This window comes from Dermacentor variabilis, chromosome 4, assembly GCF_050947875.1.
Source record: "Dermacentor variabilis isolate Ectoservices chromosome 4, ASM5094787v1, whole genome shotgun sequence".
NCBI classification, from domain to species: Eukaryota; Metazoa; Arthropoda; class Arachnida; order Ixodida; family Ixodidae; genus Dermacentor; species Dermacentor variabilis.
In genome coordinates, this window is record NC_134571.1 from 107,145,654 (window position 1) to 107,162,780 (window position 17,127).

General features: G+C 46.3%; 1 protein-coding gene across 1 annotated transcript in view; it reads left to right on the forward strand.

The window, feature by feature from the left end:
* The window catches only part of LOC142577872 (gonadotropin-releasing hormone II receptor-like), a 127,709-nt gene that overhangs the window by 68,701 nt on the left and 41,881 nt on the right, over positions 1 to 17,127 (forward strand). Inside the window, exon 2 of the mRNA XM_075687304.1 lies at positions 14,376 to 14,806. Coding sequence (XP_075543419.1) covers positions 14,474 to 14,806 — 333 coding nt within the window. The 5' untranslated portion in view covers positions 14,376 to 14,473. The remainder of the gene's footprint in view (positions 1 to 14,375; positions 14,807 to 17,127) is intronic.

Genomic DNA, 17,127 nt, shown 5'->3' on the forward strand with positions numbered 1-17,127 from the left:
ATACTTTGCCGAAAGGTATTTCGGCAGGTATTTTGAAACGTATGGACATGGAACTACGCTTTCATGACAATTCCTTTCAACTTTCCCACATAAACAAGTTTGTAACTTGAGAACTAATTACTGTAGTTAGTGAAAACATTGCCTTACTTTTTTCTTGCAAATGGGGTCCACCTTGGCAGATAACGGACCTCTACTGAGGCAGTTCTGGTAATTTTTCTAGGCTTCATTAAAAAAACCATTTGGCGTAAAAAAAGAAGCATTGCATAAGTGCTTCAATGTCTGTAGTTTTAGAGAGCGACCATAAGGTCGTAAGCATCGCAGCACGCTTTCTAAAAGCCTCAATTCAACAGTATCGGCTATAAAAAACATATCAATGCAAACCACTTCAGAAAACGCACGGGGCTGCAATGCTGTGCACACCCACGTAAAGTTCGAATTTACTGACAGCTGACAGGACGAACAAACAACGTCGGCCTGCTATGCTGTGGCGGTTGTGGAAATACAGCTTGACAAAATAGTTCCAGGCGATGGTAAACGTATTTACGTAATTCTATTTAAGAATTAGTAACGCATAGGGGATTAAGTTAATTGTTTGTTGCGTCATGCTGCAGTGAACGTAGCGAAGAGGCAAACAACTGGCGAAACTCATGCAGGATGGGTAGATGAAAATGCACGGCGCCTTTGGTGTGAAAGGAGGGAATAAAAAAACATGAGAGACGCCACGGTGAGAAGCCACTACTGGGTGGCACTAAGGAACTTTCTTGTTGAAAACTGGCGTCATAAGAGCGAAAGCTTTAGGCGGTTATGCGCTGCACATGCTACACTGGGAAATTGCTGCTTCCTCAACCACGAAATCTTGAGTCTAAAGACTGCTACACCCTATTCTTTAGATCGCTTGAGTTAATTTTCACTCCACTTCATTACCAGTTTACCAAAGGGTGTCGCAAAACTAGGCTTATATAGCCGCCTCATTCTAAGTATATGTTTTAAAGAAATTTAGGCAATAAAGTTAAGAAAAATATAAGCTCGCTCATGATCTTCGCTGAACCGCTCTTGGTACTTCGAGTGAAAACTGAACGAATCAGCTCAATGCTCGCCTAGATGCGTGCAAGCGAGCACTGCGAGATCGCTCATGATTACGAAACACGCCATCGTTCTTGGGTATTTCTAACACCGTAATTTCAACATGCTGCGACATAGGGAAAATTTATTTGTTTCTATTTTACTTTGACTTGTTTAAGAATATGTATTCTTTCACTACTAGCGGTGGGCTAAAGTTAGGTCATCACGTAATTCCTGTCCCCACCTAGGTTTTCGAGGAAGAGCCAGTTATTGCGGCTTAATGCGTTGGTTTGATGAAATAGCAATGTCGTGTGGGCCACCCCGCAACATTTGTGTCATGGAAAGATCAAACGTTGAGCATCCGCTTGTTAGCGCGAATCGGCAGCCGTGTGGGCAAGCTGATAGGATGAGGGGAAATCAATTATATGTAGCGTGTTCGTTCCCGGTTGAAAGGGATCTTCGCTGTTAGTCTTCCCGTTATGTGCTGTTAAGGCCACCAAATTTTACCACAAATTGTTAGTACCCCGCAGGGGCGACTGCGTCAGCAGGCGTTTGGCGCGTTGCGACACCACGTACCCGAGCACACGAGGGTTGGACCCTCCTGCGCGTAGCCGTGCGCCGCTTAGCCGTGTCCGGGGAAAGGGGGATCCTGGAGGTTGACCTGATGCCGGGTGTTCGGACCTTTAAGGCACCCCGGCGGAGGGAACACACCTCTTTGGCCTCTGCTTCACGTAGACGGCACCCCCGGACTGACCCACCTGGGGGAAATCGGTAGTTGCCTTTTCCTGTCTCTCTCTCCCTCCAGCATTCGTCTTTCTCTAACTTTTCATCTTTCCTGTCTTCACCTAGCTTCCGCTTACTTGCAATTTTTCCAGGCAGCAAGGGTTAACCTTATGTGAATAGCCAACCTACGTTATTTCATATTCGGTTATAGCAATTACGTACAGCTGGCGTTTGCAGGACCTGTTTTTACAGTTCCTATAGCGTCCCCTTGTAGGGCTCCACGGTGGGTGGCTGGCGCTATTGCCGAAAACTACACACTCCTCTATATATAATTCCTTCCCTCAGCTGCCTGATCACTCTCAGAAAAGAGGGCGCACCGATGAAGCTTTCCAGTTTTTTGGTCGGCAAAAAGAATCCTTCCCACGTTTTCATGTCATTCATTCTGCGAAACCGGATAAACCAGTAAGAACAATCTCACCCTTCCTTGTTTCTAAGTCATCGACTGAAGTCTTTGGTCCAGGTTATAAGGCGTCGAGGATGGCAAGCGGTGATCTCCTCTTGGAGCTCCGCGATAAGAAACAATATGAGAAATTGCCAAAACTAGTGTCATTTGGGGAAACCCAAATAATTATAACCCCGCACCGCACGATGAACACAAGCCGCGGTGTTGTCTCCGACGATGACTTGCTCGAGCTCACTGAGGCTGAACTCTTGGAGGGCTTCAGTGAATAGAATGTTATCAATGTCAAAAGAATTAAGATGAGACGTGACAGCAAAGAAATCAAAACCAAGCACGTGATACTCACATTCGGTTCAAGTATTCTGCCCGAGTCTGTAGAGGCCGGGTACATCAAACTTCGTGCTAGGCCATATGTGCCAAATCCCCTCAGATGTTTCAAATGCCAACGTTTCGGCCACAGCTCGCAGAGCTACCGGGGCCGCCAAACATGTGCGAAATGCAGTGCCCACGAACACACCACTGAAGCTGGTGCGAACGCCCTCCACTGTGTAAACTGCGATAGGGAGCACGCCGCGTACTCCCGGTCGTGCCCATCCTGGAAAAAAGAAAAGGAAATCGTAACGGTAAAAGTAAAGGAAAATATAAGTTTCAAGGAAGCACGCAGGCGAGTATCCTACCTGCCAAAGAAAACCTTTGCCGATGTGGCGCGTCAGGGGACAGCGTCACAACGGCCTCCGGCGGCTGTCCGACCCACAAGCAGTGAGTCGGCAGTTACGCCATCTGCCCCCGCGGCGGTTGCAGCTAGCGCTGCTCCGTCAACCGAGGAGAAGGGACCATCTACCCCGAAGGTGGGCGCAGCCGAGGCTGCCTCAACCTCCCAGGTCCCTTCCAGTGCTGGCAACGGCCGCCGCAGCCAAATCCCCCAGGGAGCCCCATCGACCTCCGGGCTGGTGGGCGCAGGGGTCTTGCCCTCCGAGGCGGGACCCTCCCTGGTAACTTCTCGCTCGCAAGAGCATGTGTCCAGCGCCTCACAAGAGGCGATGGACACTACACCTGTCCTCAAGGCGCGCCAACCGCCTAAGGAGCGGCGAGGCTGTGCCATTGTATGTGAAAGTCCTATACGATGCTTTCCATCCACATGCCCGCAGTACTGAATGTCCGGTTTGATTCTTTTCTATGTAGCGAAGAGGTCGAGTAGCATCTTCCACCAAATTATTGGATTCATCTGCGATACGTGCATTATGGACAACGTTGCGGTCATAATGTTCACTCGTTGCAGATGTCAACACTTGTGCATACACGTATCGGCAAATGTTGCGAGACAATTTACTAAAGTGAATTAAATAATGCATTAGCACATAAGCACAGCTTTTTGTCGATGTAGCTGCTTGTCACAAAGTGAAAGGCTTATAGAGTGACTTAGGGAAAACAACGCGTTTTGGTTAGCACACAGCTTTACCTTTATCCAAAAATCGGTAATAAATAAATGGGAGAGAAAGACGTCTTCGGACCGATGATATCAATCTTGGAGCTTCATGCAGCCGTAGCCTATAAGAAGTCCCAACGCCACGTATTTTAATGGCAGAGGGCGAATTTTGCGTCCTCAGTGGAAAGGTGTGAGTAATCAAAACGCAGCCCCGACGCTAGCTTTCTGACAAAACTGCTGGAGCGCACATTTCCTGCGGCGATATATGGAGCAGATGGCGGCACGGGGATGAATTCTCGTTGATTTCTGCCGTTGCGTACTCAGCGCGAACGCCAGAGGGAGAAGCGCTCCTATACGATAGGCGAGTCACGCACATGGCGTAGAGGCTGTCAGCTTCCAGAAGGCGTCTTCCACTAACATAAAATGTCTCCACTGAAGGCTGCATTGCGGGCACCCTCAGCCCGCGATGACCTTCAATTGTACCGTCGCTACGAGAAGTGCATCCTCTCGATAGAGAGTGGGACCAAGCCAACGTCCATGTTGGTGTTTTTATAAGAAAAGGCGAAGATGCTGCCTTACGTCGTCGGTAAATGAGGAAAAATTGAACGCCCGGATTACGGTTAAGTACAAGCCACCAGGTTCAGATTCCATTGGCGGCCTGTCCGGAGCCAGGTATTCTTAGCACCCTCTGCAGCGTTACAGATCTGACCGCCGCCGTGGTCAGTTGCTTCGCGGCTGCTGGGGACTGAGGGCCGGGGTTTGATTGTTGTATTCATATAGGAGGTTGTGGCCAAGTACTGCACCAGGGTGGCCAATCCTGCTCTGGTGAGAGAGTGCGTTACCGGTTCTGGTCACCGGGATCAGGCCGCACTCCAGGCCTGTTTGTGCAATTTCTCAACACACGGTTTTTTTTTCTTTTTTTTTTGTATTTCCCGGAGGAGAATTGCGCGGCACCGGGATTTGAATCACGGTCCTCTTGCACTGGAGACGGATACTCTACCGTCCCCGCAGGAGTTAAATTAAAAATTGAATTATGGTGTTTTGCGTGACAAAAACCACTTTCTGATTATGCACGCCGTAGTGGAGGACTCCGAAAATTTTGACCACCTGGGGTTCTTTAACGTGCACCTAATTCTAAGTACACGGGTGTTTTCGCATTTCGCCCCCATCGAAATGCGGCCGCCGTGGCCGGGGTCCGATCCCGCGACCTCGTGCTCAGCAGTCTAACACCATGACCACTGAGCAACCACGGCGGGTCCCGCAGGAGTTGTACGCCTCATTTAACCTACAGTGGCGCCCTATTTGATCAGTCAAGGTGGACCAATCTGAGCTCGGTTATACCGCATGGATGGCAATCGGCTAGAGAACCTGGTATTTATGACCTGCACATGTGTGGCCACACATAATTGAGGATATATAATTTTTTTTTAGGAGGGTTTCCGTACAGTGATAAAAGGAAGGAAAATACCTTTAAAAAAGAAGGAACATAACATGTGATTTGAACTCGCGATCCTTCAATGTTGCCCGGAAAGGTAGCTCAGTCGGTTGGTTCGTCAAGCCAGCGGTTACTTTCAAGCGCTATAGCTCCTGCTCCTGATTCTGAGTGGTTGGAAGGCATAATTTCTTGGAAAAATGGCCGCCAGAGGAGCAGCGTGAACTCGAGCGGCTTTAGAGACTAGGAAAACTGCCTTAAAGTATTTAGAATTGAGGGGTAGTTTGGTTAACAAACTATAACACGGCAATCAGCACTCGAATATAACTATAACCCTAATAATAATTGTTAATATTCATCTTATCTATAGTATCTAAAGCGCGCGCTGTTTCTTGCCTCTGCGTGTAGTAGTTAATAGAGCCAGTTTAAGGGCGGAGAAGAGGGAAGGAAAAGAAAGCAAACTTGCAGCGCCGGAATCTGAACCTGGCAACGTTTAACGTTAGAACGCTATCTAGTGAGGCGAGTCTAGCAGTATTATTGGAGGAATTAGAGGGTAGTAAATGGGATATAATAGGGCTCAGTGAGGTTAGGAGGACAAAAGAAGCATATACAGTGCTAAAAAGCGGGCATGTACGGTGTTACCGGGGCTTAGCGGAGAGACGAGAACTAGGAGTCGGATTCCTGATTAATAAGGAAATAGCTGGTAACATACAGGAATTCTATAGCATTAACGAGAGGGTGGCAGGTCTTGTTGTGAAACTTAATAAGAGGTACAAATTGAAGGTGGTACAAGTCTATGTCCCTACATGCAGTCATGATGACCAGGAAGTCGAAAGCTTTTATGAAGACGTGGAATCGGCGATGGGTAAAGTCAAAACAAAATACACTATACTGATGGGCGACTTCAATGCCAGGGTAGGCAAGAAGCAGGCTGGAGACAAGTCAGTGGGGGAATATGGCATAGGCTCTAGGAATAGCAGAGGAGAATTATTAGTAGAGTTTGCAGAACAGAATAATATGCGGATAATGAACACCTTTTTCCGCAAGCGGGTTAGTCGAAAGTGGACGTGGAGGAGCCCGAATGGTGAGACTAGAAATGAAATCGACTTCATACTCTGCGCGAACCCTGGCATCATGCAAGATGTAGACGTACTCGGCAAGGTACGCTGCAGTGACCATAGGATGGTAAGAACTCGAATTAGCCTAGACTTGAGGAGGGAACGGAAGAAACTGGTACACAAGAAGCCAATCAATGAATTAGCGGTAAGAGGGAAACTAGAGGAATTCCGGATCAAGCTACAGAACAGGTATTCGGCTTTAACTCAGGAAGAGGACCTTAGTCTTGAAGCAATGAACGACAATCTCATGGGAACCATTAAGGAGTGCGCAATAGAATTCGGTGGTAACTCCGTTAGACAGGAAACCAGTAAGCTATCGCAGGAGACGAAAGATCTGATCAAGAAACGGCAATGTATGAAAGCCTCTAACCCTACAGCTAGAATAGAACTGGCAGAACTTTCTAAGTTAATCAACAAGCATAAGACAGCGGACATCAGGAACTATAATATGGATAGAATTGAACAGGCTCTCAGGCACGGAGGAAGCCTAAAAACAGTGAAGAAGAAACTAGGAATAGGCAAAAATCAGATGTGTGCGTTAAGAGACAAAGCCGGCAATATCGTTACTAATATGGATGAGATAGTTCAAGTGGCTGAGGAGTTCTATAGAGATTTATACAGTACCAGTGGCACCCACGACGATAGTGGAAGAGAGAATAGCCTAGAGGAATTCGAAATCCCACAGGTAACGCCAGAAGAAGTAAAGAAAGCCTTAGGAGCTATGCAAAGGGGGAAGGCAGCCGGGGAGGATCAGGTAACAGCAGATTTGTTGAAGGATGGTGGTCAGATTGTTCTAGAGAAACTGGCCACCCTGTATACGCAATGCCTCATAACCTCGAGCGTACCGGAATCTTGGAAGAACGCTAACATAATCCTAATCCATAAAAAAGGGGACGCCAAAGACTTGAAAAATTATAGACCGATCAGCTTACTGTCCGTTGCCTACAAAGTATTTACTAAGGTAATCGCAAATAGAATCAGGAACACCTTAGACTTCTGTCAACCAAAGGACCAGGCAGGATTCCGTAAAGGCTACTCAACAATAGACCATATTCACACTATCAATCAAGTGATAGAGAAATGTGTAGAATATAACCAACCGTTATATATAGCTTTCATTGATTACGAGAAAGCGTTTGATTCAGTCGAAACCTCAGCAGTCATGGAGGCATTACGGAATCAGGGTGTAGATGAGCCATATGTAAAGATACTGGAAGATATCTATAGCGGCTCCACAGCCACCGTAGTCCTCCACAAAGAAAGCAACAAAATCCCTATAAAGAAAGGCGTCAGACAGGGAGATACGATATCTCCCATGCTATTCACAGCATGTTTACAGGAGGTATTCAGAGGCCTGGAGTGGGAAGAATTGGGGATAAAAGTTGATGGAGAATACCTTAGCAACTTGCGATTCGCTGATGATATTGCCTTGCTTAGTAACTCAGGAGACGAATTGCAATGCATGCTCACTGACCTGGAGAGGCAAAGCAGAAGGGTGGGTCTGAAAATTAATCTGCAGAAAACTAAAGTAATGTTTAACAGGCTCGGAAGAGAACAGCAGTTTACGATAGGTAGCGAACCACTGGAAGGAGTAAGGGACTACATCTACTTAGGGCAGGTAGTGACCACGGATCCGGATCATGAGACTGAAATAACCAGAAGAATAAGAATGGGCTGGGGTGCGTTTGGCAGGCATTCTCAAATCATGAACAGCAGGTTGCCACTATCCCTCAAAAGGAAAGTGTATAACAGCTGTGTGTTACCAGTACTCACATATGGGGCAGAAACCTGGAGACTTACGAAAAGGGTTCTGCTGAAATTGAGGACGACGCAACGAGCTATGGAAAGAAGAATGATGGGTGTGACGTTAAGGGATAAGAAAAGAGCAGATTGGGTGAGGCAACAAACGCGGGTAAACGACATCTTAGTTGAAATCAAGAAAAAGAAATGGGCATGGGCCGGACACGTAATGAGGAGGGAAGATAACCGATGGTCACTAAGGGTTACGGACTGGATTCCAAGGGAAGGGATGCGTAGCAGAGGGCGGCAGAAAGTTAGGTGGGCGGATGACATTAAGACGTTTGCAGGGACAACATGGCCACAATTAGTACATGACCGGGGTAGTTGGAGAAGTATGGGAGAGGCCTTTGCCCTGCAGTGGGCGTAACTAGGCTGATGATGATGATGATGATGATGACAAGCCACCAACGTTAAAATTCGAGCTCATAGATCGCAAAAGCAGGACAGGTACTAAAGCGGCAGAGTGCTCAACTAAGCAGCTCAATGGTATTTTATGGCAAAAACTTAGTATTTAAGCAAATGTGTTCCAAGGAAGTAAGCGATGGCACGACAGATCTTGCGAAAAATGTTAGGCGCAACAGTGGCGGATGCAAAGCGAGTCCCTATACTTCTTTCTGGGTTGTTTGTTTCATAATTGTTACAGTGTAAAAGGAAGAGAAACGAAATCAAGTAATGAGGGTCTTGTCATTGCTTCTTTCCTTTCACGTCCTTTTACCCCATAACCACGACGGGGAAATGGTCGGAATAGTCAAATAATAAAGACACATTGGGGCGGAACCACCTCACGATGAGCGTCGAAGGGAATGCATTAACGTTTACCCATCGGGCAAGACCCCGATTACAGGGCCTCGAAAGAGCTCTGTAATCTAATCTCTGAAATCTCTGCAATTAATACTTCTGTTTCTGTACACACAGCAGCTATTTACTACCAACACGGATACACAGATTATTCAATGGAGCGTCAGAGGTCTTCTTAGAAACCTTTATGATGTGCAGGAACTCATCCAAAAACACAATCCAAAAGTGCTGTGTTTACAGGAAACACACTTAAAAAACAAACACACAACCTTTCTCCGATAGTATATAACTTTTCGCAAAGATCGCGATGATGGCGTCGCATCATCGGGTGGCGTTGCCATTGTCACTCACAGAAGTATAGCGTGACAACCTTTACAGCTATATACGCTCCTTGAAGCAGTGGCAGTTCGAGTTGTCCTACTAAACCAACTCATCCCCATTTGCTCGCTTTACATACCCCGCATTACCAACTAAGCAAACATGAATTTCAGTCCATGATAGATCAATTGCCAGAGCCTTATGTTGTTCTTGGCGATTTCGATGCACACAGCAGCCTATGGGGAGACTCTCGTATCGATGTGCGAGGTCGTCTCGTTGAACAATTCCTTTTTTCGTCCGGTGCGTGTCTGCTTAATAAGAAGGCACCCACCTATTATTCTCTCGCAACAAAACATTTTCTTCAATTGACCTCAGCCTCGTTTCCCCTTGTATACTGCCTGAACTCGAATGGGAAGTTACCAACAATCCTTACGAGAGCGACCACTTCCCCATACTGCTAAGAACACATAATGAAAAAGAATGTCTACCACAGGCTCCTAGGTGGAAGATCGATACAGCCGACTGGGAGAAGTTCCGAACTCTCACTAGTATCTCATGGAATGACATGTCTTCTTTAGGAATTGATGCTGCTGTGCAGTATTTCACAGCCTTCATTATAGATATTGCATCTAAATGCATATCAGAAGTAAATGGCTTGGCATGTAAACGGGGGGCCCCGTGGTGGAAGCACGATTGTAGGATCGCACGTAAAAAGCGAAACAAAGCATGGGGGTTGCTACGCGCTTCTCCCACTGGAGAGAATCTAGTCAACTTTAAGCAAGTAAAATCCCTAGGCAGCAGAACCCGCCGACAGGCCAGAAGAGAAAGCTGGTAGAAGCATTTATCGAGTATTAACTCGTTTACAGATGAGGCCAAAGTCTGGAAGAGGGTAAATAGAATTAGAGGGCGACAAACATATTCACTCCCTCTGGTAAATACACAGTGCGATACACTGCAAGGTCAGGCAGACTCACTTGCGGAGCACTTTGAGAGCGTGTCAAGTTCAAATCATTATTCGCAATGTTTTCTAAAATATAAACAAATAGAAGAACGCAAGCCATTAACAAGAAAAAGTCACGAGAATGAGCCCGACAACCGTCCTTTTAGTATTGCCGAATTGAATCTTGCATGCGCCTTGAGCGCATGCAAGATTGAATTCGGCAATACTGAAGGTATACAATACAGTGTGAGTAGTGTAACATGCGTGTCATTGTGAACACAATGACTCGCATGTTACACTACTCACACTTTTCAACACCATCTGGGATGCAGGGTACCTTCCAACCGCATCGAAGGAAGCCATTGTGGTCCCTATTTTCAAACAAGGCAAAGACCCTTCCTCAGTGGCAAGTTACCGCCCGATAGCCCTCACAAGTTGCATTAGTAAGGTGTTTGAAAAAATGATAAATCGGCGACTCATTCATTTCCTTGAACAGAGCAAAATGCTTGATCCTTATCAGTGCGGCTTCCGAGAAGGGAGCTCCACAACTGATCCCCTTGTTCGTGACTCATTTGTACACAAACAGTTTTTCCTTTCCAGATTCCTCGATATAGAGAAGGCATACGACACAACGTGGCGCTACGGACTCTTTAGAGACTTGTTAGAAATGGGCATCCATGGTAATATGCTTAACCTAACATAAAGCTATCTGTCCAATCGTACCTTCCGGGTAAAAGTCGGCAATGTACTTTCACGTCCTTTTACGCAATAAACAGGTGTACACCAAGAAGGCGTGCTGAGCTGCACGCTCTTTATCGTGAAGATGAACACGCTTCGTGCTTAATTACCACGAGCCATCTTTTACTCTGTCTACGTGGATGACATTCAAATAGCTTTCAAATCTTGCAACCTCGCAATCTGCGAGAGACAGGTACAGCATGGCCTGAACAAAGTGTCGTTGCGGGCAGACAAAAATGGTTTTAAGATCAATCCCAGTAAAAGTTCTTGTGTTCTTTTTACAAGAAAGAGAGGCCTGATCCCAGATCCTTCCTTAGAACTATGTGGACAACAGATACCCGTAAACAAAGAACACAAATTTCTAGGTGTTATACTTGACTATAGACTCACTTTCATCCCCCACAGTAAACAACTTAAAGAAAAATGTTTGAAAACAATGAACCTAATGAAACTTCCATCCCAGACTACGTGGGGTAGTGACAGGAAGTGCTTAATTAATCTCTATAAGAGCCTGATTCGTTCACGATTAGCTTATGGTGCCGTGATCTATCATTCTGCCGCCCCGAGCGCCCTAAAGATGCTAGATCCGGTCCACCATCTAGGAATCCGCTTAGCCACGGGCGCTTTCAGGACAAGTCCTGTTGAAAGTTTATATGCAGAATCGAATGAGTGGTCACTTCATATCCAGAGAACATACATCAGCCAAACATACTTTCTGAAAGTCCGCTCTAATCCTCAGCATCCGTGTTATAATACCTTTAACGAGATGACATATGCTACACTCTTTCATAATCTTCCCTCCGTAAGACAGCCTTTCTCGCTGCGTGTGAGGGAGCTGAGTCATGAAGTGCATGTTCAACTCCTCGAGCTTCGCCCTATGGATCCAGCCAAGCTGCTACCTCCTTGGGAGTGGCAGCTGATAGAATGCGATATATCTTTCATGCAAGTTACAAAACACGCTCCAGAGATTGAAATCCAAATGCATTTCCGGGAACTCCAGCACAAATACTCCTGCACGGAGTTCTACACAGACGCATCGAAGTCACATGACGGGGTGTCCTATGCAGCCGTCGGTCCATCCTTCTCGGAAGCCGATGTACTGCATCCGGAAACTAGTATCTTTACGGCTGAGGCCTACGCACTGCTGTCGGTCGTTAAGCATATAAATAAATCAAAACTCCAGAAATCAGTTATATATACGGACTCCCTTAGTGTTGTGAAGTCCTCGATGTCTTTCTGTAACCACAAAAATCCGGAAATAATGAACTCTACTCTGTCCTGTATAAAGTATATATATGTAACAACATGTGATTATATTCTGGGTGGCTGGACATAGGGGCATCGTGGGTAACGTTCTAGCGGACCAGATGGCCACATCACTTTCATTGCATGCAGTTAATCCTACTGCTTCGGTCCCTGTCACAGACCTGAGGCCTTTCTTACGAAGGAAACGTATGTGGGCCGCAGAAATAAATAACAAACTGCACGTGATAAAGCCACAGTTAGGTTCTTGGCCCTCCGTAACAAAATCACGGCGAACAGATGTCCTATTCTGTCGCCTCAGAATAGGACACACATTTGGCACGCATAACTTCTTGCTCACTGAAAATGATCCTCCAGCCTGCGGTGGATGCGGGGAGAGGCTGACCGTCCTCCACGTCCTCCTGGAGTGTCGGGCAGCCGATTCTGAAAGAAGGAAACATTTTTCTCTTGCATACCAGCAGCACATCCATCTACATCCCGTAATGCTACTCGGCCCAGAACCGCTATTTGACACCAACGCAGTCCTAAGTTATCTGAAAGATGTTGTGTTGCATGTTGTTAGCCCCACATGTTCGTAGCGGGTCCTCTCTTCAGAGTATGCCGCTGTGATAGCTCTTTCGTATAGCACATACCTGTAGGCCCTTGCGTTTCAAGGACTCTCGTGAGGCCGCAGTGCTCCAAGTAATTTTACCATCTTATATATTTTCTATTTTGCATCTGTCTTCTACGATGGATTTTAATGTTCATAGTATTCTTCATTAGTCATCGCCATCATTTTTTAGCACGTAGACTTTACGCACTTTACAGCGACTATTTTAGGGCACTTTACAGCCAAGTCACATTTTCAATAATACATCGTCAACGTTACCACTTGTCATGGCGCGCTTTGGCCAAACCTGGCGCTTGCGCCATAAAACACCACACATCATCATTGTTAGTGGCAACGGCCGCCAGATTTTGCGATGCCAGAACAAGCTGAAGAAAGTAACAATCGTCCTCCTCCCCTTCTTGAGAACATGCCAGCGCTGCAAGATTCAGCCGTGTTCCTTAAAGCAGTACGATGACGTGAATAGTTAATGCCTGGCTAAACGTGCGGAGAATCCGTTGTTCATTAATATGCACTTCAACGTTGCGATCGTTGCAGTTCGGGTCTCCGCAGCTTTGTCGCCTAGGAGGCTGACCCTGCTCCTTTCGAGGCATACTGGAGAACTGCAGCGTATCTGCTTGTGAGCTTGACAGTAGAGCGGCGCATGAAACCAGTACTTTAAGCATGCGAGTTTCCATTGAAGGTAGTTTTTATACTCAATTTTCTCGACTGTTTTCAGCCTGAGATAGTGATTGCAGAATATGGTCTTCACTATACGCCTAATTTTGGGAGACGGTTTTGTGCATTTGTAGCACCTGGCTACGTTCTTCAGTGGAACTGAGCTAGGTTTAAGCGTTCTGATGTAGATAATGCTTACAGGTCAGAATTTTAAAAATGACGCTTTGTTCAATAATCAGTTGCCAGAAAAGTTCGCCTAATGTTCGAAAAATAACTTGTGCGCGCAGCATCTGCTCTTTCGGCATGCGAAGGGTGGCTTCACGGCCATTTGAACTCCATCGCACTTTGTCTATTGCTTTACAGAATGTATACTTGTCGTGGGAGCGTCCTTAAATATACAAATACGTAGAAGATGCAACGGTTCATATCATATTGCGCTTAACACGGTGTGTAGATTATTGCACATAACACAGCACCCATAGCTTTGCGAACGAACACACAGTTGTCTTTTTCTAGCGAAGCTGTATATGGTTAGCTGATTCGTCCGTCCGTCTGCACCCTGTACGCATAAATGCGCATGCGCATAAAAAAGAAAAGGCGGCGCGCGATTGGCTTTGCCAGTAGTGAAGTCGCTGCTCTACGTCACAGCCGAGCGCTGGCGCAGCAGTTCTCTGCGGTTCCAAAATGGGTAGGTCACTCGTCATACGTACCCCTGAAGAGTAAGCCTCCGATCAGCAACGCCGCGAGCCGAACCGGGGAACGAGCTCGTCTACGCCGTGGCGATGCTGCAGCGGGAGCACAAGAACAGGCACGCGTAGCCGAGCGCAAGCAGCAACTGCGTGCCGATGATCCGTCAGCCTACCAAGCCGTCGTTTAATGAACCATCGGGATTAACCCAGTGATAAACACCGGGGCCGCACGTTTCAGCTTCGCCGGTTAACCATCTGTACAGAGCGGTGTTTTTCTCTTGTATTTACATTCAATTGCTGTTTTCCTTCATTTCTCTCTTTTGTGTTGTCTTTTTTTCTTGCAGAATTCCCCATTTGTCATGCCAAACACGTCAGGATGATGAGACCACGGAGCTGTTCGTACTAGCTCCTGCAAGAGCCCTGTCCTGGCCATTTGGTCGACATGTCAAGCCGGGGATGCGGCGAGCGCGGCTTAGGCGGCGTGCCTCTGCCAGGCACGCTGACGTCTCCCACCAATAATGACTCCGCAAACGCAACCGCCGTAGCGGTCTTCCCGGACTCCGCAGTGTGGGACGGTCCTCTGGTGCAGCGCGTAGTCACACTGTCGGTCATCATGTTCTTCACGTTGGCCGGAAACGCAGCCATCGTGGCGGTGCTAGCACGACCACGCACCGCGATGCGCTCGTCTTCGCGCGTCAACCTCTTCATCCTGCACCTTGCTGTCGGGGACCTTGCAGTGGGACTCTTCACACAAACGTCGGAGATTCTATTCGAGGTGAGGAAATTTAGTTCGTTATCAGAGCAGCTAACGAACTTCCTATTGATAGAATAAAGGTGTTCGTGTACTTCACTGCAAGTGTGAAACGGTGCAAAAGGTGATGAACAAAGGGAGAAAAAAGACGCTGAACAAAAAATGTGTCGAAAAGACGCTTCTTATAGTCAAGTCATGAAAACTTCAGAACGGCTGTGCCTGCGTATTGTAACACGCGGCAATAGAAACAGCAACACTGATTCTGTATTGAAAAAACGATGCGTGCAGACCTGTAGCAATTCTTGCAAACTTCACAGTGCTATCTACTACATGTGATCGTGCTAAATTATCGAGAACAGAGATGTTTTTCTCTTATTTCAACGCTGACCTAAGGACTACTGTTAGCTTGAAACGTGAATGTAGTCTTTTTTTATATTAGCGGAGACTGGTATTCGGACGCGCTTCTGTTTTCAATATGTTGTGGATTCGCAGAGGGGCTACGGGCGCTTGCCACGTTGCTGCAGGCGCAGGATCATGCCTCACTGAGTCCTCGGCCATTTTTCTCAACATTGAGGGTAAATATTCATAAGGCAGGTTATATTTATAGGACGCCTTTGTATTAGACGCTGGCACCCCACTACAATGTTTCTAACAGCACCTGTGTTCCTATTAGATATGAAAATCCGAAAAGTGATTGCCTTTTTTTTCTTCTTTTTAGCACTTTGTGCGTCTGTTACCTTTCGCGTTTTGCAGTGGTCTAATGAAGCAATAACTGTCTGGTCCTCTCAAGTAAATATCACTTCTAGGTCAGCACCTTCCGTGTGCACTTATATAACTTACATTTTTGTGCCACACTCGCGCTGCAAACAAAATTCATATCTGTTCATGTATTCGGAGGCCACAGGAGGCAGTATTCAAGGAAACGAAGACGAAGACGTGCATGTGCTTGGTGAAATACTTGTTGAGAAGGTGGTGGTGCCTGATGCGAGAGGCTTCTGTTGTCGCAGTTAATGAGTTTAAAGCCTAAAAGATTGCTGGTACTGTGTTTATCAGCCTTTGCGTGCAGAAGACAATAGATGAAATAACACGCTGTAAATGTTAAAAAATATTAACGCAATCGAAGCTGATAAGTCGCGTTTAATGGGTTCTATATGCCACACCGGCTTCTCTTTAAAAGGTAATTCGAGTGGATCTAAAGGTTTAGGATTTCTTACAGACAGCGCGCACAGTTCGTGATTTATAACAACATCACATTTAGGTCGAGTGCACTACGAGAATTGTGAGCATAGTTTCCGATTAAGCGCATTTTGCATGAGCAAGCTTCATCCTACAGTATTCTTCTAAATGAAATTTTCTTTTTTTCAACACTCCATCATATCCTCTACTAAGTGCGCCCCTTTTCCCTTTACACCAATTCTTCTTCTTTAACGGTGAACGGGCTAATTCTTCTACACACTATGTGTGCTATGCATCTCTACTTTATTCCTCCTAATTTAAGCGAAACCGTATACTGTGTTTCTACAGCGAAACTTTCGTTATCTTGTCTTCGAAGTTCAGCCTAAGTTGTCATTTTCTCTACAGATAAATTTCTGGATATATGTTACAATGCGGAAAACTAGGTATGTGCCCGAATGGACAACCGCATGGGCAATTAAGTAGATGCTCGAGTAGACAACTTGCTGCTGTCTGCTGTCTAGCCTCCTGAGCAACTTGGGCTTTGGGGAGTTGCCACTGGGTATGTGCCCAAGCAGAAAACTTCGGTACTGGGTATGTGAAAATCATTATGTGCCCGTTCTTCGCCAGTGCCCCAGAATAGACGTGTCACTCTGACACAAGATGTATGAGGCTTTCTTTGTATATAGGTATGTGTCGTATTTATCTATGCATGGCAAACCTGTCATCAACATCCTTCCTCCGAGCACAATCACAAATCGTCTTCGTCCTGGCCCATAGCTAGCTATTCGCTAGCTTTAGGCGACGAGGCTGTGTTCGTGTCATCCGCTACACTGCTGCTACTCATTAACTCAAACAAGTTTCGCGTCATATAGATGTCAACATTGCATTGGACCAGCGTGTTTCGTTTTTAATGTTGTTAGCATTCTTAAGGCACCTCGTGCCCTTTCCGGAGGCTGGCTGGCTGGCTATCTATCTATCTATCTATCTATCTATCTATCTATCTATCTATCTATCTATCTATCTATCTATCTATCTGTCTGTCTGTCTGTCTGTCTGTCTGTCTGTCTGTCTGTCTGTCTGTCTGTCTGTCTGTCTGTCTGTCTGTCTGTCTGTCTGTCTGTCTGTCTGTCTGTCTGTCTGTCTGTCTGTCTGTCTGTCTGTCTGTCTGT